Source organism: Oryctolagus cuniculus, chromosome 1, assembly GCF_051225735.1.
Source record: "Oryctolagus cuniculus isolate XC-2025 breed Fujian yellow rabbit chromosome 1, ASM5122573v1, whole genome shotgun sequence".
Classification (NCBI taxonomy): Eukaryota; Metazoa; Chordata; class Mammalia; order Lagomorpha; family Leporidae; genus Oryctolagus; species Oryctolagus cuniculus.
In genome coordinates this window covers 124,108,607-124,134,020 of record NC_142867.1, presented here as the reverse complement: position 1 = coordinate 124,134,020, position 25,414 = coordinate 124,108,607, and the positions used below count along the sequence as shown (strand labels likewise).

The 25,414-nt window shown below is 48.2% G+C and overlaps 1 protein-coding gene across 4 annotated transcripts in view; it reads right to left on the bottom strand.

Annotated features, from left to right (window-relative positions):
* APLP2 (amyloid beta precursor like protein 2) overlaps positions 1-25,414 on the bottom strand; it is a 75,633-nt gene that overhangs the window by 9,817 nt on the left and 40,402 nt on the right. For 2 of the 4 annotated variants that reach the window (XM_070065594.2, XM_070065596.2), the window contains exons 3-12: positions 24,791-24,914; positions 12,926-13,038; positions 11,750-11,910; positions 11,154-11,368; positions 10,050-10,217; positions 7,210-7,340; positions 5,615-5,689; positions 4,359-4,517; positions 3,102-3,230; positions 586-685 (exon numbers count right to left, since the gene is read on the bottom strand). In XM_070065594.2, the coding sequence (XP_069921695.1) occupies positions 586-685; positions 3,102-3,230; positions 4,359-4,517; positions 5,615-5,689; positions 7,210-7,340; positions 10,050-10,217; positions 11,154-11,368; positions 11,750-11,910; positions 12,926-13,038; positions 24,791-24,914 (1,375 nt within the window). The remainder of the gene's footprint in view (positions 1-585; positions 686-3,101; positions 3,231-4,358; positions 4,518-5,614; positions 5,690-7,209; positions 7,341-10,049; positions 10,218-11,153; positions 11,369-11,749; positions 11,911-12,925; positions 13,039-24,790; positions 24,915-25,414) is intronic. The other 2 variants (XM_070065607.2, XM_070065617.2) reach the window with 1 other exon arrangement.

Below are 25,414 nucleotides of genomic sequence, written 5' to 3'. Positions count from 1 at the left end.
GTGGCTCCGCGTGTCACTCAGAATCAGGTTATCCCCTCGCAGAGGCGGCGGCCCTGACCTCTGGCCACTCCGCCAACCCCGTGCGGCTGTGTGTGTGACACCGGTTTCCTCCGACTGTAACAGGGACTCCAGCAGATGCTCTCTGCCGGCACACCATCTTACCCTGTGACACACAGCACACACACAACAGCATCTGCTGAATAAGTGAGGAAGATCAGGACTGGGAGAGGGACAGGAGGCGAGAATTTGTGTCCGACAGCACGCTTTGAGGTACCCCAGCAGTTTGGGGGGGGGTGGGAACAGGAAGCTTCCCCACCCCTTGCAATTTCACACTCCAGATTTTCTTCCGCTAACGGTGAAGGTCAGTGAAACTCAAGGCTCTGTGGCTCCCGGCCAGTGCATCTGTCCTTGCTGATTCCCGACCTGGCCAGGCGCCTGCGGACTTCCAGACCTTGGAAACCCTGGCGTGCTAACGCCAACTTCACCAGGCTGGCTCACTTGCTCCCCACACCTCTAAGCCTGCCTGGCCACCACCCTTGGCCTCAGCAAGGAGTCCCAGCTGACCCTGAGACAGTCAGTACCCACCGATTTCCTCTTGAATTTCCTGGGCGACATAAGGTACTTTGTAGAGCAGCGAGAGACTTTGGTTCCTCCTTTCTTCAATCACGTGGAGATGTGTCATCACCTGGAAGCAAGTTACGGTGCAGAGGTTTTGTCACTGAAAACAACCAGGCCGGGGCCAGGGGAGCTTGCAAAGACAGACTCACTCTCACTCACTCTCTCTCTCTAAGTATACAGGTATGTTCTGACTGAATAAACCACCACCAGGTTATGCAAAAATTCACCGAGAGAGGCTGCTCCGAGTTAAATTAGGTCCACTAGCCACTTTCTGCTTTGATTTTCGTACGGGGTACCTACTGTTTCACGGTACTGAGTCAGAAAGAGCCCTACTTTGTACAATGCTGCACACTCAAGAGGGTCCTGCTCAGTGAAGAGTTAATTTTTGCCACTGGTCAGATTAAAGGGATGCAAAGACTGGAACTCCGATTACAAGGTGCATGTTGGGTAGAGGAGGGCCACTGGTGGATTTCGCTTAGTGAAGCAACTGCCTAAAATCAGGATAGTGTCAAGAACAGAACCAGTTTCCTCCTATTGCTAAGCTACTCTCTGAAAAACTCATGCCGTATGTGAACAAATCTGACCTGAAGGGGTGTGAGAGGAGACCTATCTATCATGGCTCATATCAAAGCCACTTTTTCTGAACACAAGTTCCACTAGCACAACCCCAAAAAAGCCAGCGAAAGTGATCACTTATTTTCAAAGCTTTTCAGAGTGGCTTCAAAGCGAGATCTGAGCTAACGTCACGTCAACAGCAGAGAGAGGCAACAGTATGATTGCTGCTCTGTCAGCTCCTCTAGGCCAAGCTACACGTGCAGTTACCGAACATTTCCTAAAGAGGGTGCTGTAAGCCACTGGATTAGTTAACATGAGCTTGAAGCCATTAACATGAAGGATCAAAACGAAAAAAAAAAAGTTAAATGGAAAGATGCTTTTATTACAGATTGATGTCTTTCTGACCTTTAAAAGCAAGGATGAAAGCAATTTAATTTTATATTTGCCATTCTATCAATCAAGCAAATTGATGGGAAAGCCCAAGAATGAGGGACCTTGGAGAAAAAACGCAGATGGAGCTGCACTGCACCGCTTAGTCTCAGCCCGCGTTGACACTGTTACACTTCCCTGGAGGATTAAGGGGCCATCTGAGAGAGGACGGCTTGTGCCCAGAGGAGGACAAGAGCCACGGGGCGGAATACTAGCAATCAGAGTATCCTGTGAGGGTAAGAGCATCTTATCACTGGTATCCAGGCAACCACGCAGGGCACAAGTTGCTGAAGGCTGAATATCTTCAGATTGTTCCAAGGTTTAAAGAACAGAACAGGGAACACACAACAGGATGCTATCACTCAGCAGCCAAGCTATGGCAGAACTCGTGGCTGAGAGCAGATCCTAAATAGCAGGCAGCAAGCTGGGTCTCCCCACCAGTCACGATACACACACAGGAAGTCGGGAAGGAGAACTCCCGGGAGAATGGCAAGCACCCATGGCCGTCAGTGTAGCCCACATACGCTGGCCCTCACAGTCAGCACCGCACTCACTGTGCTTACGATATGGGAGAAGTAAAATAGGAATGGTGATGTCGTTTTACAAAGCCCCTCTAGGAAAACTAGTAGCTGAGTTTACAAGGAAGCCAGCAGCCCTGCAGGCAAGTTTATTTTCTATGAATACAAGAAAAAAAGTAAAATTCAAGCTAAAATAGGGACAATCTTAAAATGAGAAAGAAGAACCAAAAACAAATCTCTAGAGAGGGTTGAGAAGCAAAGCTGGATCCAGTATGGGACAAAACCCAGGAATACAAGAGGTGTCTACCTAAACACACACCAAAAGGCACAACACCAGAGGAGACCAGCTTTTACACCTACTTCATACATTACCTAGAAAAGGATTTTAAGTATTAATTCTGGTCATTTTCTAAATCAGAAATAAGCTGTCATAAAAACCAATTTAGAAATGGATTTATTTCTTCAATATAATCACGCATTTCTGAAACTTAAGCATGGAAGTACTTAATATAAAAAGGTATGGAGGGGCCAGCATTGTGGTGCGCCAGGTTAAGCTATAGCTTGCGACCCCACTGGCGTTCCTGTATCAGAGTGCTGGTTTGAGTTCCAGTTGCTCTATTTCTGAACCAGCTCCCAGCTAATGCATCTGGAGAAGGCCCAGGTACCTGGATCCCTGCCACCCAGGTAGGAGACTCAGATGAGAGTTCCTGGTTCCTGGCTCAGCCCTGGCTACTGCAGCCACTTAGGGAGTGAAGCAGAGGATGGAAGACTTGTCTTTCCCTCTGATGCCCTGCCTTTCAAATAGATACATAAACCTTTAAAATAAATAAATATGGAAAGATATGTTTAAAGTTTGCAGCTTTGCAATAACCAACTATCAAATACCATCTTCCAAGGACCAATAGTAAGCATAACTAGCCATGCTGTCCGACCACGGCCAAGGCCGCATCTCTCCACGAGAACACACTCTGTCTGGTGTACCTGTGATTTCATCTGGGCGGCCTTTTCTGGGTCAACAGCCAGCACATGCTGGTAATGACGGATGGTATGCAGGCGATCTTTGTTCTCGGCGCGGACATACCGCCGCAAGGCGTGGAGAATGCGATATGGCTGCAAGGTAGAACAGTTGTTTTACTACGCAGAGACTAGAAAATTGAAAACAGGCAGGAAAAAGTTCCAGAAAAAAACTGGAACTCAAAAAAGGAAAAGCTCCATGAGTTCATGGCGTGAGCACTGGCACAGCGGTTAGACACTGCCTGGGACACCAGTGTCCCACGCTGGAGTGCCTGGCCTGTGCTTCAGTTCCCAGCTTCCTGGTAGCGTGCAGCCTGAAGGCAGCAGGAGATGACAGCTAACGCAGCTGAGCCGCTGCCACCCACATGCGGGACCAGGATTGAATGTCTGGCTCTGGCTTTGGCCTGGCCCGGCCCTGACTGTTGCAAGCCTCTGCAGAGTGAACCCGCAGAGGAGAATTGTGTCTGTCTCTGCTTTTCAAGTAAATAATTTTTTAAAGAAAGAATATAAAGTTTAGTTAGACACAAGAATGAGAGATGTAGCCTTAAAGTCTTTTTTTTTTAGGTTACCAAGTAACAAGAAACTAGTTTTCTAAATAAAGTAACAAAATCTATGTTCCAGAGTTACACTGGTTCCTTGATAATCCCCAGCCCGCTGCCAACCTGCTCTAGCCTGCTTCCTGGCTCAGCCTCCGACCCCTGTTACAGGCCAGGCGGTCTCCGGCAAAGCCCAAAGGGCAGACCTCACTGCACACCAACACCCTCCTTTCCAGTCCTTTCTACCGGCAGTCAGAGCTCAGCCATGGAGAGAGCTCGAGACCACTCGCATAAAAGGTTCAATATAAATTACCTTATGCTTTTCTTCATAATCTTATTTTAGAATGGAACTGGTTCAAAAGCCTCCATTCATAGAAGGCATGTTTCATTCTTTGAACGGCTACCACAGAAAAGTCAATAATTGGATAATTACCAAACAATACCCTGAGGTTATGCTTTTCTAGCATAAAAGACTTCACATCGCAGGTCTACGCAGGCACTCCGTGACGTACTGCTAAGCTAAGGGCAGCGACTAGAACAGAACGTCTTCGCCTTCCCTAATCTTTCCTTACCTTCAGCTTTGCCCGAATCTGTCATAAAACACAGTGTTTACAACCTGTGTGTCACGCTAGCTCCTCACGTGGGCCGCTCGAGGACAGGCGACACCGGGGCCGCGACAATGACTCACCCGTGGCGGGTCGGACTGCAGGGCAGCCAGGTAATTCTCCAGAGCCACCCGCCGGCGGTCGTTCAGCATGGCTTCCACCCGAGCCAGGTGCGTCTCCACCAGCTGCTGCTTCTCGCTCGCTGCTTCCTTCTCTAAGGCTTTCACCATGGCTTGGAAATGCTAGGCCAAGACAGGAGGAGCAACACACCACTATGCAGCACCAGAAGTGAGTCCAAGAAGCAACCTCGGGCCCCGATGCTTCCCCTCGGCCCGCGCCTGGGCAAGTCTGTAGCAGACCCAGAGGGGAACAAGGGTGCGATCAAAGGATACTTATCTGCTTCCCGTCCGGGTGATCGCTCCCTAACCCACAGGGAACACGCTCATCTCAGTGCTCCAAAGACTCCTTAGTATTTCTGTAACTGAGGGTACTACCGCTGCAAGCCCAATGCCTGGTTTCGCCACATGGGCTACAGGAAAAGGAATGCTTGTCCTTTTCACAGGGTGGCAAGGGGCTGATTTCAAGGGTAACGGTTTGAAACATCGTGCAGCAGTGTTGTGGGGGATGCTGGATCACTCTGTGCAGTCATGAAGGGCAAGTTACCTGAGAAGCATCTGGCCAGGTTTACAGCAAGAGTTTAAGGCTGTTGAACTAAATTTCAATACTGGCTTACGCAGGCATTAAAACTTAGATTTTCTTTTAGTAAAACAAAACCAAACAACACAGGTCTTCCACTAACGTGTCAATAACATCCTAAGAAAGATTTCAGTTCCAATTTAAAATGTAGCAAAGCGTTCCAAAGCCAAATGCATCTTTTAAATTGCTATCCATCCTCCTAGCTATGCTGCGTCCTCATGAAGCAGGACACGGCTCGCTGCCACAGTGGTAAGGCTCCAGCGTGCATCAGAAACCTCTGCTTCCTGCCTCTTGGACTTTTTAACTAGCCATCAAAGACAAAACGGTTCAGTACTGCTGGAAAACAAGGCACAGACTAAGAACAAAGACAAGAGCCAGCTTCTGCCAGGCAAGCAGAACTAACGTGGCAGCCGAGCTAAGGTTCCTTCCAGGGTGAACTGGGTGTGTCCCAGTGTCCTGGTTTCCTCCTTCTACAGGTGAGTGATACCAGAAAGGAACAACAAACACAGGCCGCTTATTACTTCCTTGTGACTCGGGCCTTCCCCTGAAAGGTGGTGCTGAGACTCTGAATTCCTGGGAGCTGGGCTCTGGCCACGTGTCAAGTGGTTGGGCTGAGAGCTCCGTCCCTGAGGAAGACTCGTACCTGAATGAGCGTCTGCCTCTCTGCTTTGGGGAGGTTCTTGGCTTGAAGCTCTGCCTCTTCCCATTCCTTCTTTACCTGGAACAAGGTCACAAATCACTATCACCAGAGAGTAATCCCAAAATAACCCTCCATTCTCTAACAGTTCTGCCAGGCCCTGAACCTGATGTTAGAAACTGTGTAGAAGGCCGGCGCCGCGGCTCACTAGGCTAATCCTCCGCCTTGTGGCGCCGGCACACCGGGGTCTAGTCCCGGTTGCCCCTCTTCCAGGCCAGCTCTCTGCTGTGGCCAGGGAGTGCAGTGGAGGATGGCCCAAGTGCTTGGGCCCTGCACCCCATGGGAGACCAGAAGTACCTGGCTCCTGCCATCGGATCAGCGCCGTACGCCGGCTGCAGTGCGCCGGCCACAGCGGCCATTGGAGGGTGAACCAACGGCAAAAGACTTTCTTTCTGTCTGTCTCTCTCACTGTCCACTTTGCCTGTCCAAAAAAAAAAAAAAAAAACCTGTGTAGAAGAAAACCGTCCCAGCGTCTCTGGGAACTCAATGGTGTTACTGTCCCAGAAGGTTCTGGGCCTCAGCTGACCCCAAATGCAGCCTCAATTCCATGACCTCCTCCCTCTTTTTCTAAAGTCTCTGTGCCTCAGTCTCCTCACCAAAAAAAAAATGAGGTCAATGCCTAATTCTCAGAACCATGGGGTCAGCATTTTGGGTTGCAGGTAAAGCCACTGCCCAAGATTCTGGCTTCTCATCTGGGCACCAGTTCATGTCCTGGCTTCTCCACTTCCCATCCAGGCCCTGCTAATGGCCTGAGAAAAGCAGCAGAAGATGGCTCCAGTGTTGGGGCTCCTGCCGCCCACGTGGGGGACCCGGATGAAGCTCTTGGTTTTGGTCTGGCTCAGTGCTGGCCATTGCAGCCGGCTGGGGAGTGAACCTGCATATGAAGATGTCTCTCTCCCTTCTCTCTCTTGCAAAATTAGTAGATCTTGAAAAGAACGGATATGGATAAAATAATGAGCACTTCTCAAAGCATAAGCCCAGTGCTGGTGACATGTGGGACATCAGGCCTACAAGGCATTCCCTTTTCCATTTTCTTCCAAACCCTAAACTAGAAGAAAGCTGCACTTTGGTGCTCCTGCTGCTCAAACACTTAACACCCCTTTAAAAACGGAAAAGTAGCATTCCTCAGACAGACATTTCAAGTAGGCAATAGTATCTGGCCAGAATGGATTAATAGATGTTTCCTCTAACATATTTTTACAGCTGCCTTATTCTCATGGCAAATGATACTATTTATACTATTCTATCTATGACAGAATATCAAGTTTCCTTCTTTAAAGTTAGAAAAAAAAAAAACTTGAAAGCAAGATGATGGCAAAGGAAAGTAACCAGTGCATAACCAACTACTCCACAGCCTCTAAAGCGGGGTAAGCGCCCCAGGGCGACCCCATTACCGCGGAGTTAGGGGAGGGCACGGCGGCACCCCTGGCCTCACCCAGTGAGCAGGACCCTCCGGGGAGATGGTGTCACTTTCTCCAGCTGTGAGAGCCGAGCCGCCCAATGCCATACACCAAGAAGCCAAGGGAGGCGCCAAGGTTTACCCTGTCCATTCGATTGCGGTGCCGAACTTCCAGCTGCTCCTTAGCCTTCTGGAAGCGGGCATGTTCGTTATCGTCGGCAGAGGTCTCGAAGTACACGTCCACGTCATTGGTTGGCAGAGGAGTCGGGGGAACTGAAACAGAATGGCAGACAGGGCCCTCTTTGAGGGTCAGGCAGCTGCACTGTGCTCTGGGGAAGACCACGCTCAGGGCCTGCAAGACGGACTCAGTGTATCTCGTGGGGCCGTGGAAGTCTTCACGTGGTCATTACAGCGCCAATCTTCCTTACCTAGTATTCATTCATCAACCATGTCGGCACACTAACGTGGCACTCGCCTGACAGCTCACTGCCGCTATCATCAGCATCAGGAGGCAGAAAAGACCAGCCTTTTCTGTACCTTCCCTTCGGTGCTTAAAACCCAAAGAGGAGCTGGCTTACTGGTGCTCGCCGCCAGCACCCGGACAGACGTGGGGCTGCAGGCAGGCCTCGCAGAGGCAGCCCACGGCCACTGCAAAGGAACCGGCGGCCGCTCCCTTCCTCTCTCCTGCTCATCTTTAGAGCTAACTTATGCTGGGAAACAGGTTCAACTCAACGTCCTTTGCAGAGGGCCTGCGTGGAGAAAGTCAAAAATCCCTCTGGCTACGTTTCTGAGCACTCGTACCCAGTTCCGGCACAGAGGGCAGGCTAGCTAACCTCGGTGTCCGACCAAACACTGCCTGCTGCGGGGGCACATTCTGAGCTTCCTAACCCACGACACTGATCCACTGGCCTTCCCAGGTGTCTCCCAGAGCTCAAGGCCACCTCCCTGCGGGTCTGGGACATGTGGGACCTCAGGCCTACAAGGCACTCCCTTTCCACAGCACCCACGGAAGCACTTACTAGCCCATTTCACTGCGACCTGCCTACCTGAAGAGGAAGCATGTGTAACTGCTTAGTGTGTCATACATAATGTTGGAGTTAAGTGGCGTGCAAATCCCAGGATTCAACTAATTTTTACTTCAGAAACAAACTCAAGTCCAAACTGCATAATTTTAATACATTCAAAACAACTATACAACTTGTAACTAAAGCTACAAATTTCCCAATCACACCAAAAGTTTTCTGTCAAAAGCGTCTTTTCTTTGGCCCCTTTTATTTAATAAACCTAAAAGCTACAGCTAAAATCTTGTGAAGACTCCCTGAGTCCTACCTAAATTTAAAAAGGATCTCAATACCCAGCTTTCAGAAGGACTAAGCTGGGATACACAGCTTAGCAAACCGCCTTCCCCAAGACACTCGGAAGATGAGCCAAGGAGAATCCTCCAGGCCTGAAGTCTACTGTGCCACTGCACACGTCACCATCAGTGCCATAAACCTTGAGTGTAATGTAAACGCACACGTGCCACAGACGGCTGCTGCTCACCATCACTGGGCTAGACAAACAGTGCAGAACACACACTGGGAACAGAGTAGGCGAGAGCGGACACCTCCTGAGGTCTGGTCCTGAAGACACGAGGCCTCAGGCCAGACCACACGCTTCTGGCTGGCTCACAAGGCCAGTCCACCTGACCATCTCAGTGCCCCACAGAAACCCTGCTGCTTCTAGGAGTCCTCCATCCGGGGACCCCGACTGCTTCTCCCCGGCAGCAGCACGGACCTCCCCTCCCCCAGCACTCTCTGGCTGGTCTTTCGGGCAGAACCACCACCTCTGTGTTCAGTGAGATCTCTCAGCTCAAACTGGTGCTTGCTGGTGCTTACTTCGAGCAGTGTTACATAGTGATAAATATCACGGTAGCTTCTCTACCTTTCTGCAATGAATGGTCTATTCGCCTAAGTTCTCTAAGGACTCGTTTTCCCTTTCCAACTGTATTGAATAAAAACAGCCCTTCCTCTGCACAGCAGCTGGGGCAGATACCCTCACAGCTTGCTATGATTTAAAAAAATCTTCCGGCGGGCAGAAGAAAGGGAACGTGGCGGTATCTGAATGAACAATCGTCAACAGCTACAGCCAAAAACCTTCTGAGCATCCACAAGGAACAGGGAGAAATTCGCTATTCTGATGAAGCCCAGAGTGGATCCGAGGAAAACCATATGGCCTGGGAATTTTCCCAACACACGGGTGCGTAATGCAGGGTGGGGGATGGGGGTAGGGGCTTCAAAAGTAAGTGGAGAGTTCCTCTCCGACCTATGTCTACCATAAACCCGACTCAACTGAGCCACGGGCCTGCCAGTACCACACTTCCTGCAGGCCTGCATGAGCTGGTGCCTCCCAATTACTGGAGAAATGGAGTCGCTGCCCCCTTGGCTGCAGAGCTCTGTCCCTGGAGTGCCTAATGCAAAACATCTGCATTTTCTAGACTCTCCCTGTATCTCTACTGCCACTCCTTTTGAGGGCAGGCATCCCGTCGGGGGACATGCACCACAGGAGTCAACAACAAGACAGTTCAAAGACAAGAACAAGAGGCAGAGCCAGGACCTGAGCACACACAGGGAGCCTTTCAACCACAGGCAGCCGACAGCTGGCTGCCTCCCCGATGGACACCAACGCACCCTGGAAGCCTGCGGCCGCCACCAGCTGAGAAAGAACAAGCCCCCGGCCAGGCCGCACCTGCACCAGAAAGGGGGCACAGCACCACCACCAGACACACGGTGAGCATGAGACACAGAGAACTGAGCTTCCCACTGGCGACAGGCAAGCAAAGCCTAGATCTAGAAAGCACAAGGATGAAGGGAGAAACGACTGACAGCAAACACCTGAGTCGGCGGGCACACGACACAGATGTGGTCACGAGGACGGCCGGGGAGAACAGAAGGCTAGACAGGACAGCGCTGCTGCGCAGGGCCAGTGCAAGGCGGGACTTACTCATCGCTTTACACACAGCCATACAATAATCCTCAGACTCAAAATTGTTCCTGTTGCCGCCGCAGCCGCCATATATAAAGCGCATGCACTTTCCCTTGGAGACGTCGAAGTACCAACGAGGCATCACGGCCCGGCAGGGCCCCGTCATGGCCTCCTGGGAGCAGACAGCTGTGTGGAAATGGTCAGAGTGTCAGCAGGACAGAGGCAGTCGCTTCAAATGCTTTCTAGTGCTCTGGGCCAGCCACGGGCAGGACTGTTCCAGCCTGAACACCGTGGCCAACCTAACTCACCATACATCAGGCATTCTGGGCAGAGTCTACTCCCCAGGTAAGGCAGGCATTTTAGGGAGTGAAATCACTTTTTTTCCCCTCATGTCTGGAGTCTAGACTGATACACAGGTTGACACACAGGAATTCCCTGTCTCACAGCTCCGTAAGGCTCCTGTCTATGGTTCAGGGGAGGTATCGCCCTAATGTGTCCATTTTGGTGGTCTCAAGGAGCCAAGGAGACTATGCAGTTGGCAAGGCCACTGGAAGTGGCAACAATCACCACAGTAAATACTGAAGCACAAGCACAGGGCGGGTGCTTTCTGTTTTATTCTCCAAAAGTCAATCAGAAACTTCTACGTCGATTAAGCAATTTCCCCCTGAACAGGTCCTAAATGGCGTCTCGGCTCTCTAACTGGTTTGAAACACACACCAACAGGAGGCTGTGTGTGCACGGCTCTGGACTATCACAAGCTCTTCTTTTTTAAATTGGAAAGATGGGAAAGCGGGCCATCCCAGTACGATGCCAGCAGGTCAGCAGACTTCACCCCCTCGGCGACAAACATCTGGACAAACAGGGCAGCCTAGAGACTGGAGCACACACCAGGTGTGGCGGGAAGCCGGGACCTGAGCAGTACTGCAGAGGGGAGCTCCTCTCGGGGCGAGAAGAACTCTGCCCAGCGGTGGGCTGGGCTGTCCCTTCCCCCTGCTCCCTGTTCTGGACGTGCCTGGCCTGCAGGGAGCTGCCCTTCGGTGCTGAGACACCACCTTGCCCTCCAGGACTTACCTGCGGGGAACGCACTACAGACACCGAGGTGAGCAGAAACCACGTGGTTACCTTTAACATCGTGAGTGACCTCCTTGTCGGGGACGGTGCTTTCGCCACCCGGCTCGGTTGGGTTCTCCTCGTTGTAGTCCTCTCCTTTAAAGGTGTCGTAGTAGTAATCGCGGTCTTCCACCACTTCCTCCCCTTCCTCATCGTCTTCGTCCTCATCGTCGTCCTCCACAGCTGCTTCTGTGAAGTCTTCCAAATCCGCTTCAGTAGGAAATTCGCTGAAGGCCAGAGAGGAACAGGGAGGTTAGCACCAACTCCCACGCACAAAGCACAGCACACTTCCCTCCCTCTTCTGGCACACGGAGACAGGAAATAAGCTCAGCTCGCATTCAGCTGTGCACTCCAGCCCAGCCCAGCCCAGCCCAGCCTCATCAGCAAAAGGCGAGAGTTAACACACACAGACTGCATGATTCTGCAGAAAATAATGTGGCCCAGAATGACGGAAAGCCAAAGTCCCAGGGGCTCCTGGGATTCGCTAGGGCCGCAATGAACTGTCGGCTGAATGGATTCCAGCCTAGCGAGGGAATGCCCGCTGGATCTACTTTTACGAAAGGGCTAAGCCAGACAAAACAGTTTCACAGCTCAGGACAAGAGTTCACCTTTTATAAATATCATAGTCTTCCTCTTCCTCTTCCTCTTCCTCCTCCTCCTCTTCTTTTGTTTGAGGGCAGCACACGTATTCAGTGCCGTGGAACTGGTCTACCCCACAGGGCAGCAGCATGCCATAGCTATATAAGGTCATTCCCTGAGTCAGACATGCCTGCAAGAGAGCCACACACCACCTCAGGACACGCTCCGCAGTAAATCTGTCCAATACGCCCAGACCCCTGGCTTCGCCCCCAAGAAACCCTCATCAAGTCACCAGGGAATACTGCCTCGTATGGACAAGCTTTCTGTGAGGCTATTTTAAGATTTATAAATTGGACTTAACTTACAATGGGGAAATACCATCTGAGCCAGAAACACTGAAAGCCAAAACTGGAAAAAAATGAAGGAAAAGGGAGCTTCTGGGGATCATCAGCCCCAGGTGAAGGTGGTCAGCACTAGTTACCTGCATCACTGGTGCAAGTACTAATTCAGAATTTGACCTGCTGCCCAGAAACCAACCCAACCTCAGAAGGCAACAAAACAAAGGGTGTTTTTCTCCACCAGAAGAACAAAATGCCGTGCCATCCTTCTCTGTGTGAGTCCAGAACCGGATTTTCTGTAGCCAGCTACTTCTCTCTTTTTTCTCGTACACGACTCACTGGTTTACATGGAAGGTAGAGTGACACAGAGAATCTGCTGGACCACTTCCCGAATGGCCAAAACCACTGGGGCTGGGCCAGGCCCACGTCAGGCGCCACAGACTCCATCTGCTCTCCAATGCGAGCGGCAGGACCAGGTGGTCCAGCCATCAGCTGCTGCTTTCCCAGGGAGCTGGTCTGCAAGTGGAGCAGCCGGGATCAACTGGCACTTTGATGCGGGATGCACAAGTCACACTCAGCGGCCTAACTGGCTGTGCCACGAGGCTGGTTCTGCACAGTCCTTGCCTGCCTCCAGCACGCAGTGTCCTTGTTCAACATCCTTAACTTCAGGTGCTGGCTGAACACTCAGTGTCCCTACAGAAACCTCTCCCAAGTGCGTCTAGGATAGGAGAGCGAAGGAACTGCAAACTTTAAGGAGACAGACAGGAAATACAAACGCTATACGCATGCGCACCGAGATCTGGAGCCGCATGCTCCCTTCTCACCTCACCGGAAACAACATTCGACTTCTCCCCGGCATTCCCTTACCTCCTTGACTACAGTGTGCCAGTGCTGGTGGTTCTCGCACACCTCCACTCGTTCTTTGTGGAAAAACTGGCACTTTTCCGGAACTAGCAGAACATCACTGACAAATTCACCCACTGGAAAAGAGAATTTCTGTCAGAAGCAAATCTGATCATGATTCAAGGTGACAATGACCCTCATTGCAGGCTGCAGTGTCGGTCATCCAGTTGTAACAACGCACCATTCCTTCAGAGCCAGGATGCCAGGAACTGTCCTAAGGCTTCCCTGCCCACAATCCTTTACATTCTCATTCCAGGGCAACAGCATCACATGATGGGAATAGGACTAGGCCCCCCCTCCCCCCACGACCACCTCCAACACACAGAGCTACTCCCCACGATCTCCGCACTCTTGTAAATATCACTGCTTGCACCTATTGTTCCTTTTTTATTTGACAGGTAGAGTTATAGACAGTGCGAGAGAGAGACAGAGAGAAAGGTCGCACCTATTGTTTTAATAACAAAATACCCAGGAAACTCTACAGTACTCACAAATCTTTCTTCAGGTAAGCCACCATTACAAAGGAGCACACTGTCCTTATATGGGAAACCCTGGCAGGAACTACCTTCACCAAGCGATCAACTTAACATCATCTATAATGGACAAAACTAACACATGTGATGTCTTCTTTTAATTATCCTTTTATTTATTTAAAAGCTGGAGTTACAGAGAGAAGTAGAGGCAAAGAAAAATAGGTCTTCCCATCGCTGTTTTTATTTTTTATTTATTTATTTATTTTTGACAGGCAGAGTGGACAGTGAGAGAGAGAGACAGAGAGAAAGGTCTTCCTTTACCATTGGTTCACCCTCCAATGGCCGCTGCAGCCGGTGCATCACGCTGATCCGAAGGCAGGAGCCAGGTGCTTCTCCTGGTCTCCCATGGGGTGCAGGGCACAAGTACTTGGGCCATCCTCCACTGCACTCCCAGGCCACAGCAGAGAGCTGGACTGGAAGAGGGGCAACCGGGACAAAATCCGGTGCCCCGACCGGGACTAGAACCCAGTGTGCCGGCACCGCAGGTGAGCTAGTGAGCTGTGGCGCCAGCCGGTCTTCCCATCGCTGTTACACTCTCCAAATGGCCACAAAGACTCAGGCTGGGCCAGGCTGAAGCCAGGAGCCAGGAACTTCCTCCAGGCCTCCCACATGAGTGCAGGGGCCCAAGGACTTGGGCCATCTTCTGATGCTTTCCCAGGCGCAGTAGCAGGGTGCTGGATCAGAGCAACCAGGACTCGAACCAGCGCCCATATGGAATGCAGGCACTGCAGGCCAGGGCTTTAACCCGCTTCGCTACAGCACTGGACCCTACATGAACATATCGCCTACATGGTATTTCTGCCCAAATCCAAATTTACACATTCTCTGTTGAAAACAGTATGGCAAGGACTCTTAAAAAAATCAGTCTTCAGGCCAGCACCGCAGCTCACTAGGCTAATCCTCCGCCTGTGGCGCCAGCACCCCAAGTTCTAGTCCCGGTTGGGGCACCGGATTCTGTCCTTGTTGCTCCTCTTCCAGTCCAGCTCTCTGCTGTGGCCCGGGAGTGCAGTGGAGGATGGCCCAGGTGCTTGGGCCCTGCACCCCATGGGAGACCAGGAGGAAGCACCTGGCTCCTGGCTTCGGATCAGCGCGGTGCGCCAGCCATAGCGCGCCGGCCGCAGCAGCCACTGGAGGGTGAACCAACAGTAAAGGAAAACCTTTCTCTCTCTCTCACTGTCCACTCTGTCAAAAAAAAAAAAAAAAATCAGTCTTCAAAGATTTCTTTAAAGAGATTCAGAAAGCGTTCTAGATCAAATATAATGTGTGAGGTGCTGGTGCTGTGGTGTAGCAGGTAGAGCTGCCACCTGCAGTGCCGACATCCCATATGGGCACTGGTTCAAGTCCTGGCTGCTCCACTTTCGATCCAGCTCTCTACTATGTCCTGGGAAAGCAGTAGAAGATGGCCCAAGTCCTTGGGCCCCTGCACTCATGTGGGTGACCTGGAGGAAGCTCCAGGCTCCTGGCTTCAGATCAAACCAGCTCCAGCCATTGTGGCCATTTGGGGAGTGAACCAGCAGACAGAAGACATACCTCTCTCTCTGTCTTTCAAATAAATAAATCTTTAAAAAAATAAAAAACAAATATAATGTGTGAACCTTTACAAGGGAGTCTAAAGAGAACGTTATTTGGACATTCCAAAGTGTGGAATTTTCAGGGAAATTCCCAAAGTGTGACAACTGTATTGTTATTTCCCAGGGGAACGTCCTACTCTGAGGAGAAACAAGGGAGGCATTTAGAACTGAGCTGTTATGATGCCCCAACTGACTTTCCAATGGTTCAGAAACCAAAAAAGGTATCTCCCCATCCTTCCATCCTCCCTGAGGTAAATCAGACAAGACTGGAGAATCTAAGGAAACACTCTTTTTTTCCTTTGGGTCCAACTTTTTCAAAAATAAAAAAAGTGGGAGAAAAACACACATGGCTATTATTCGTGAGAAAAAAAATGGTACCTCACCTGTTTCCAAATAATCAGGGGTTGTAGTGGATAGGAGTAGAGCCAGAGATGAAGTAAGTCAGGCTTTCAAGTTGATGACCATTAAACACCCAGGCAACGGGTACACAGGGGCTTAATCATACAACTGTCACTATGTTTGGATATGCTTGTAACTTTCCACAATAAAAAGTTAAAAATATGTGTCTATCACTGGACTCTCACCCTGATTCTGACTCAGCAGCATCCAGTGAGACTCGGCAGTTTGCACTGAACAAGCACCCCAAGTGATTTTTTAATGCACAGCCCAGTGCTCCACACAGAGTCTCAGGAGTGAGAGAACACAGGGAGCACCCAGCTCCGAGACGCACACTGAGCAGGGACAAGGGAAGAAGACGCAGGCAGCAGAACCGCTGAGGCTTTTTTTTTTCTTTCTTTCAAGATTTGTTTACTTGAAAGGCAGAGTGACACGGAGAGAGGGAGAGATAAAGATAGACAGATCTGCCTACAGCCATACCACCCTAAATGTGCCAGATCTCGTCTGATCTCGATAGAGCGAAGGACTGATCAATCTTCAGGCCACTGGTTCACTCTCCAAATGGTCACAAGGTCAGAGGTGGGCCAGGCAAAGTCAGGAGGCAGGGGCCAGGGTCCCAGAACTCCACCCAGGCCTCCAACGTGAATGACAAGGGACCAAGTACATGGGCCACCTTCTGCTGCTTTCCCAGGCGCATCTAGGGAGCTGGCTAGGAAGTGGAGCGGCTACGACTCCCAACTGGCACCAACACCCACTGCACTGCGCTATGCCACAAAGCCAGCTTGTTTACAAGGAAGGTGTTAAAACAGTGATGTGGTCTGCAAAAGGTCTCGGGGCTCGGCTAGTTCAAGGTCTCTGCAGAACTGCACTGTCATGGCTGTATCCTTGGCTGTGGCAGAGGTCAGTCCTTCCACTAAGCAAGGGGTAGGAGAGAGGGAGCTGCTCAGCCGGGAGACGAGCTCCTGGTGTTACAAGCCACATAGTCTCCCCACATGCAAATACACAGCGCTACACAGGGCACTCGGGTGTCACAGCACCGACTGACCCAGCTCCACCTAAGATTAACACAGGAAGGCAGAGGTCAGTTAGACACAGCACTGCCCCCGAGGAGCCTAAAGGCTCCACCCACAAGCTTCCCAGTCAGCTGGACTTACAATCAGTGCGTAACAGTACCAAAGACCGCCCTGGTTAACTAGGATCCGCCTCTCCTGGTGAACCTAACCCTGATAAGTAGAAACTAGTCCGATTCTGAATCCAGCCACCAACTTACATGGCTTAATGTGACTATTCTGTACGAAGTGGGCAATCTTTACACTTGTTAATTTACGACAAAAAGCATCACAAGTGTATATACGATGACAATACCAGGGTTTAGCCTCGGCACTGTCGTCTACTAGCAAGGAGATCTCAGGCAAGTTCCCCGACATTCTGTGCCTAAGTTTCCTTATCTTGCTGTTGTAAGGACTTAATGATCTACTGCACACAACACATGAGAAGCTCGGAACAGAAACTGGTCAACGGTGGGCACTACTCAGGTGTTGGCTCTGAACGGTGGACATTAATACTTTATTATAAAGTCTAGTGTAACCAGCTTTGTAGAAACCATATAACCATAGTTACAAAGCAATCTATAATGAAAAAGCAGTTAATGCACTTTAATTTGTTAAATCTCATTTTTTTGTACAATTCTAACAAGGAAAGAATTTAAATAGGAGTTTCACTATTGAGTATGTGTTCTACAGAAATGTTAAAACTTCTTTTTGATAATGGAATACTACAGAGCAGCTTAAAATGAATTATATATATGTGTATGTATGTATGTATATATAAAACCTCGAAAAACTCCAAAATCATGTAAAGTGCAACCGAGTCGTAAAGAGTCAAGTACAGAACCCCACTCGTGGTCTTAGGACAGCTGCAAGCGACTCCCAGACAACATCCACAAGTGGCAAAAACTCAGAAATACACCTGGGAAGACACAGGCGTGCCGGGAGGCGGGCGCCTCCAGAGCGCACACTTCTCCCTTCCCTGCACAGGAGACAGGGCAGTGAGGAACTGAAATCCACATGGGGAGGCCACGGGGGCCCATCACCTTATGTCTCAATTTTCCAAGAGGCTTGAAATATTTCATGGTTAAAATGGAACTTAGGATCAAAGCACCTTTTATAAATGCCAGAAATTAAATAATTAACTCCATGTTGAACTAAAATTAAATGCCACCAACTTATTCCATGATTGGATCAATCTGACTTCCACAAAACCAGAAAAGGATTGACAACATTAAATATGAACATAAAATCTTCAAAAACAAAGAGAAAACCTCTTTGATTCCAGCAAATCCAATTCTAAAAATATACCCTAAGGAAATAACAAAGCAAGTGAACAAAGATATTTGTTAACAGTGTTATTATTAACATCAAAAAACAGGACCAACCTAAATAGCCACCAAAAGAAAATTAGCTAAATGAGGGTATCTGCATTCAATAGACTACCACAGGGTCATAAGAAATATGGCTTATGTTTATGCCTGACATGGAAAATTTTCCATCATGGTCTGATAATTTTAAAAAATCCATGAAGCAAACAAACAAAAGCAATAAGTACCCCCCAATACTCCTAACCCCTCTTCCTTAAGGCTAGTTAAGGCAAAATTTATCTTTTATTCAAAGATGTATGAACCCCTAAGAGTAGCACATAGCAAGTGCTCAATAAATGTCAACTTAAAAAGTTTATATAGCATTGGGGCCAGCACTGTGGCATAGCAGGTAAAGCCACCACCTGCAGAGCCGCATCCCATATGGGCGCTGGTTCAAGTCCCAGCTGCTCTACTCCCAATCCAGCTCTCTGCTATGGCCTGGAAAGCAGTGGAAGATGGTCCATGTGCTTGGGCCCTGGCATCCACGTGGACGACCTGGAAGAAGCTCCAGGCTCCTGGTTTCGGATAGGCTCAGCTCTAGCCATTGCAGCCATTTGAGGAGTGAACCAGTGGATGGAAGATTCTCTCTCTCTCTCTCTCTGCAACTGCCTTTCAAATAAATAAATAAATATTTTTTTTTAAAAAAAGGTATATTTAGTATGATCCCATTTAGAAAAAGAAATTTTAGGGAGCCAGCACTGTGGTACAGTGGGTTAAAGCCCTGGCCTGAAGCACTGGCATCCCATATGGGCGCCGGTTCTGGTCCCAGCTGCTCCTCTTCCGATCCAGTTGCCCACTATGGCCTGGAAAAGCAGTACAAGATGGCCCAAGTCCTTGGGCCCCTGCACCCACATAGGAGACCCGGAAGAAGCTCTTGGCTCCTGGCTTTGGATCGGCGCAGCTCTGGCCGTTGCGGCCATCTGGGGAGTGAACCAGCGGATGGAAGACCTCTCTCTCTGTCTCTACCTTTCTCTCTGTACTCTGTCTTTCAAATAAATAAAATAAATCTTAAAAAAAATGAAAAAGAAATTTTAAAGCATCATGAATACCCAAAGATAAAATCTATTTCTCTATACACCAAATTGCTAAAACATGGTTAACTGAGTGCAAAAACTAGAAATGACTGTTTTTACTCCCTGATCCCACTGCAAAGTTGGTTCACGGGAAAATAAACTTTTAAAAAAGTAAACTGAAAGAGGAAACACATTTCATCCCCGCGTCCGTTCTATCATTTCATTACTACCTTTTGCCCTTGTTGCCATTGTTTATCAGAAGTTTTCTCATAAGAGAGAAAAAAAAAACTTATCTTGGCAGACCAGTGTCACTCTTTTATACAACAACAAAATGGTCTGGTCTCACTTTAAACATTTACATCAAACTTGCAACAATCATCAATAGAATCAATTGGAGTACAACATAGTGAGCATGATTTCCAAGTCACTGAATGAACTAATCAAGGATTAGGGCAAGAGAGCAAACCCTAACCCACAAGATTTCACTGGGGCTGGCAGTTACCATCTCCAGCCTCTGTTCACTCCCTGTGTGCTTAAAGAGTTGGGTATGGCTGCATAACTGACTGCGTGTAAAACATTAAACTGTAGAGTTTACTCTCAGATCTCCTCCCTCCAGCAGGGCCACAGCAGCCTTCCAGGTTTACAGTTGCTGGAATTCCTTTCAGAGTAACAAAGTCTGTTTACCCATTTGGGGAAGCGCCGTCACCAATACTCATGTGTATAAATAAACCTACCACCAAAGCACTCGCAGCTGCATCAGTCAGGGAGTCCTGGGTGCTGGACTCAGGTGGGAGGAAACAGCCGTATGTAATGGGAACTGGAAGCTAGCTGCCCCTGGTAGATACGTCTGTGAGGTTAAGAAGGTTCTGGAAGGATCTAAAACAAGCATTCTCCTGCAAGGGTCCACACTAGAAACCACGGTGAACTGGGGCTGAGCTATCAAGAATTCTGAGGCTAGACAATCCGCAGAGGGGCACCTGACGTGGCCAAATGAGCTGCTCTGGCATACTGAGATACAACTGCTGGAGGTGCTTCCACAGCTGCTGAGATTAGCCTCCACTTTAAAACAGATATTAACTGAGAATTTCCTAGTTTTCACATCACAGTAATGCTCTCGGTCCAACTCTCCATCCAAAATGATCAAAACAAAAACAGTCATGGGTTCACCAAGTTATTTTAGCACTAGAGCCAGTCTATATATATAAACCTCAGAGATGACTAAAATCGCCCCATTCCCCCCAAAACAGCTGTAGTTTTGCTCCTTATTACCAACTCTGTCCTAGAGTCACCCTACTTATTATATAAAATTCTTATGGATAATCAGGATACAATTAGTATTTAAGATAAAAGGGTTCATCTTAAGGAGCGGATTAAACTATAACTTCTCACTAAATATACCAAACACTAGTTTAAAAGAGAGTCAAAATTTTGAAAATTAAAAATAAGTGTGTCAGACCGATGGGCAATGAAGCACACTCTCAGAACAGGCCAGAGCTGAGTGGAGTGAGGACCACGGCCACCTGCAGGCTGTGCGGCCCCTGAGCTGACGCAAACACTGCCAGCGGCCACTGCGTGCTCTCTACTTGCTTGCAAGCGTGGGGAGCGAGACTTTACTCTTGCCCTCCACCTTACAGAAACAACAAGAAACAAACAAAACCTGGGGACAGAGGTAAGCACCTGGGAGAAGCAAACCCATCCACATGACAGACACCCGCTCAACACCACGCGGGCTGTTTTCTCCTTTCCCCCTCCTCCTCGCCCTTCATCTGGCCTTGTCTAGGCTCTGGGTTGGCTGAGCAGCAAGCTCTTAGAGTTTCAGGGCTGAAGCCAAACATACTACATCTCTCCAACATGTGGTATGCACCCCAGGACAGACGAAAGGACAAACCATGGTTACTTCTGGTGCATCAAGTGCTCAGGCTCTCAGTTTTTACCTTCAATTTTAGTACAGTCTGCAGGTTTAAAGAGTTGTGTATGATTGCACAACTAAGCGAACACCACCATAAAACATTAAACTGTATACTTTTAAATGGGCAAGCTGCACAGTACATAAGTTGTATCCCAGCAACTTGTTTTTAAAAAGTAGAGACTGGTTATTTACAACGGATACTGAGCAAATAAGTAAATATACCGAGGAGAGCAGAGCCGGAGATACCGCCACAGCTCACTATTTTTAATATGCACACGAGATTGACATAGTAATATAGATTTATATATTTGTGTGTGTAAGGAGAGGATTTTTAAACTCCGTTCGCTCAGTGGGTCTAAAGAAAGTAACATCCTCACAGCAGTCAGCACACCTAATGCCAGATCCTGGGCTCTGCAGACCACTCACCACTAAGAAAAATCACAGCTTCTTAAGAGAAACGCCGACACTAAGAGTCGTGTAAGACAATACCAGATGGACAGGGAGCACCTTCTGCGCTGGGAAGTGTGGAATTCCTCAGAGAATGATAGGAACACGTTTCTTGGTTTTCCTTGCTTTTTGGGGTGTGCGTGTGTGAGGGAGATAAGAACATGTTAAAAGGACACCAGAGCCAGATAAAGGGGCTCCCACTGGCCAAGTCTGGACAATGAGCACCTAATGAATGAATGATGCTGACGTCATCTAGTCACTTGATCAAAGTTGTCACCACTAATGAAACTGACATGACACAACTCCCAGTTAGGATGCAATGAGAGCATTTCTGTGACAGTTCCCTCAAAACTGTGCAAACCAAAGGGCCACTGACGAACTCAAATTATAAGGCATACTACAAAGTAACTGGCTTGTCGTTTTTTAAAACCATCATGGTCATAAAGACAAAGAAATATTAAACACAACATGTGATCCTGGATGTTATTGAAACAACAAGCAATACTTGAACAAGGTCTGTAAATTAGATATTAGATCACTGATAAGTTCTTGAGTTTGATGGTTGTGCTGTGGTTATACTGGAGAATGTCCTTATTTGTCTTAAAAACACTGAAATAGGGGCTGGTATTGTGGCGCAGCAGGTAAAGCCACTGCCTGCAATGCCTATGGGCACAGGTTTGTGTCCCAGCTACTCTACTTCCAATCTAGCCCCTTGCTAATGTGCCTGGGAAAGACAGCGGAAGATGGCCTAAGGGTTTGGGCCCGGCTACTCAGGTGGGAGACCCGGATGAAGCTCCTGGCTTCAGCCTGGCCCAGCCCTGGCTGTTGAGGCCACCTGGGGAGTGAACCAGATTGCTTGCTCTGTCTCCCTCCCTCCAACTCTGCATTTCAAATAAATAAATAAATCTTTAATAAAAAACACTAATAGTAAGGTGTTACTAATGTTAACTAATAGTAGCAACTTATCAAGTGAGTCAGAAAATAATCGAGCATCCAGCAGGGACAGTTAGGGCTGAGAAATAAGGTTAATTTTACCACATCAACCAAATGTTAACAGCTGGAAAATCTGAATTCTGGGTGAAGGGTATATATTCTCTATTTGTACCATTTTTGTAAATTGTACCATTTTGTAAATTTGAAGTTATTTTTCATAAAACAGTAATAGCTACTTTAAAATACTATCACTGAAGAATTTCTAGGAGTCTATGGAAAAAATAAAGTGGTGCTGTTTATTAACCAATGCCAGTGCTACCTGAAGGAATGCCGACAACAGAGGGAGCAGGTATGCTAAAATCTTCTTAAATGATAAAGGAGAATTGGCAATGTGTCTACTTCCTCTCTGAAACTCCAGTCACCTAGTACCCTACTACCCTAGGTTCAGGCAACTGTACTCATTTAAAAATACTGCTGCATAGCTCTACTACAGTTAAGAAATTGTCCAAATGGATGATGAGGCAGACATGGTTACCTGTCTGAATTAAGGACCACCAAAGACTGTACAATGTTTCATCTAGGTTCCACAGACCAAAGCAGGTCCTGAATGGTTTATGGCCAGACTGCCTTTTATGTACATTGTTAATGACAATTACCATTCTACCACTTGATCCCGTAACATATTAAACACTTGAAACTACAGCATTTGAAACAATAAAGCAATAAAAATAAACGGTCTGTTGAAGGTCGACTATAAATAGTATATTCTATGTTCTAGGCACTGTCAGGTGCTGAGGGGACATATAAACTAAAACAGCGCCCCTGATTACAGAGTAGCTGGAGAGAGAGCTATAAATGGACATTCTTGGTACAGGATGACCACTGCAATGACACTAACGAGGACTATTACAGAGATCTGACTATCTGGGTAGAAAATCAGACCAGAGAAAAGGCTGCCTTTAAAGGAAGCATCTGTGATGTAAGTGCTGTGAAAAAGTTCCCAAGAGAAATAAATAGCTGGAGGAAAGTCGCTCCAAACGCTGCGAGGCAGAAGGTTTACAAGCACAGCCAGGAGCCAAGGATTCTGACGCGGATGGAGCGTGAAGCCGAAGCAGGGGGTCCAGAAGACACAGCAAGGTCTGCGTGGTGGGGTTTTAAAGCCGCACTAAGGAGCTTCAACACCACTTTGTTTAGGTAAAGGGTTTTACGCATGGAAGAGAACAGTTCAATCCTCACCTTAGGTCATCAAGGGCAGGAGACAGTAACAGATCTAGAAATGCACAGGCAACCATCACAGTCCACACATCAAATGAAGGAAGAGGAACCACAGTCTGGGAACTGTGGATATAAGCCGCATTTAAGAGGTACAATATCAGAACGGCCTGGTATCAGGCTGGGAGAGGTGAGGGGTAACAGAGCAGGTCTCAGGTCTCACTCACATCTGGGTGGGGAGTGGGGCTAACAAGTGACGAGACCAAACAAGAGGTGAGGGAAGATCAGATTGCAAAGCCTTTAAGAAAAGGAAGAAAAATTCAAGTACTTTCTATCTGTTGTGTCACTCAGAGTTTGAGTTCTATTTTGGAGCATGAATGGAACCTCAGAGCCAGGGGTTTCTAATGCTCACAAGGGACACCAGAACATCGGTGAGCCACATCACACAACATTTTCAAGTTTCACAGTCCTGGGAGATGCTGTTTTCACACACAATGTCCCTCTTTCTTGCTACAGAACACAGAATTACAGCGCAGCTAACTGCCACATGGTTCAGATGATGATTCTTCCTATTATTCGGCCACGGTTCCCTCGCCATGCATTCCACTTTGCCACTGTCCACAATTTAAGGAAGAGTTTTAATGAGGGCAGGGAGGGGAGTGAGTTAAACACCTCACATCAGATATACCTACAGAACTGAAGATACCTATGTTCATCCTATCATAGGTAATCTAACATCAGTTATTTTGCCCTTTTCTGTGTCTATCACCAAATCTGTTCCCAATTCACAGATCTGTGAGTAGACCCCAGACGCGTGTGCTGATGAATGGTTAGGATCAAACATTCACTGAGCATCTGAAGCAACAACTGGCATCTGGGTAATCAACAGGTCTACTCAGGTTGCTCCAAATGCTGACCCCAGCAACAGTCGCCAATCCTCCTGGATGAAAGTCCCACCATGGTGGCCCCGGCACCCTGACTGTGGACAGGCTGCTGAAAGTCACGTTTCTCTCGCCAACGGTGCACATGCATATAGGATGAATTGAGGGGGCCGGAAGACTCTTCTTTTTCATATCACTTCACTGCTATCAATGTAAAACTCTCATTTCAAACGGTGGCCAGGAGGGTGGTGCTGGAGTGCTCTCTGAGGACCAGGCTACGTGGTGCCTCGGGAAACGTTCTTCTTCAATAGACAGAAGGGCATCCACAACGGAAGAGGCAAAGACAATAACCACCAAAAGGAAGCTGGCCAGGAAATACCCAAAAGACACATTTCCCCCAATAAATTCCTGCAGCACTTGGATGAAGATGTCTCACTAGGAGCCAAGAGAAAATTTAATTTAAAAATGGGGGTGGGGTGGGAAGGTGCACTTCATGAAAAGTAACCAAGAGCTCTCACCAAGACACTTGAAAGGGATAACGATGTGACTCTTGCATGGTTTCTTGTCCTTTCGGCACCAGTTGTCAATGCTGACTGGCTGGTTTGCTTCCATCACGTTTGTGATCTGCAGCTCTGGATACATCTGTTAAGGAACAGAACACACGCATACGCACACAGTAAACCACCTTGCAAACAGACATTCACTTGCAAGTAAAGGTAAGTATTCAAGTTTACTCAGTCTCCACCTTCTCCTACACAAATCTCAATTTTCTACCCCACTCTGGTTGCAACTGAAGTCATCCAGCACAAAGACAATGGAACTACCACGGTTTTGCTTTTTTTTTTTTATGGGGGGAGGGGGAGGGGGGAGGGTGGGGGGAGGTAGGGAGGCAGGTTAGATTTCTGACACTTGCAAGCATTCTCTGTCTAAATAAATAAATAGAAATTTTAATTTAAGGACAAACAAAACCAGTAAGTTTTCAGGCCCAAACAAATCCATTAGGTATCAAGCTCATTTGTAGGTACGTATTAGCTGTCAATTTCATGAAGTAAAACATTTAAGAGGCCAGTCTATGGGAATGTCAATGAAATCACAGAACAATACCTCACCTCTGGCCCTACATGCTAGTCTTAGTAAGCATT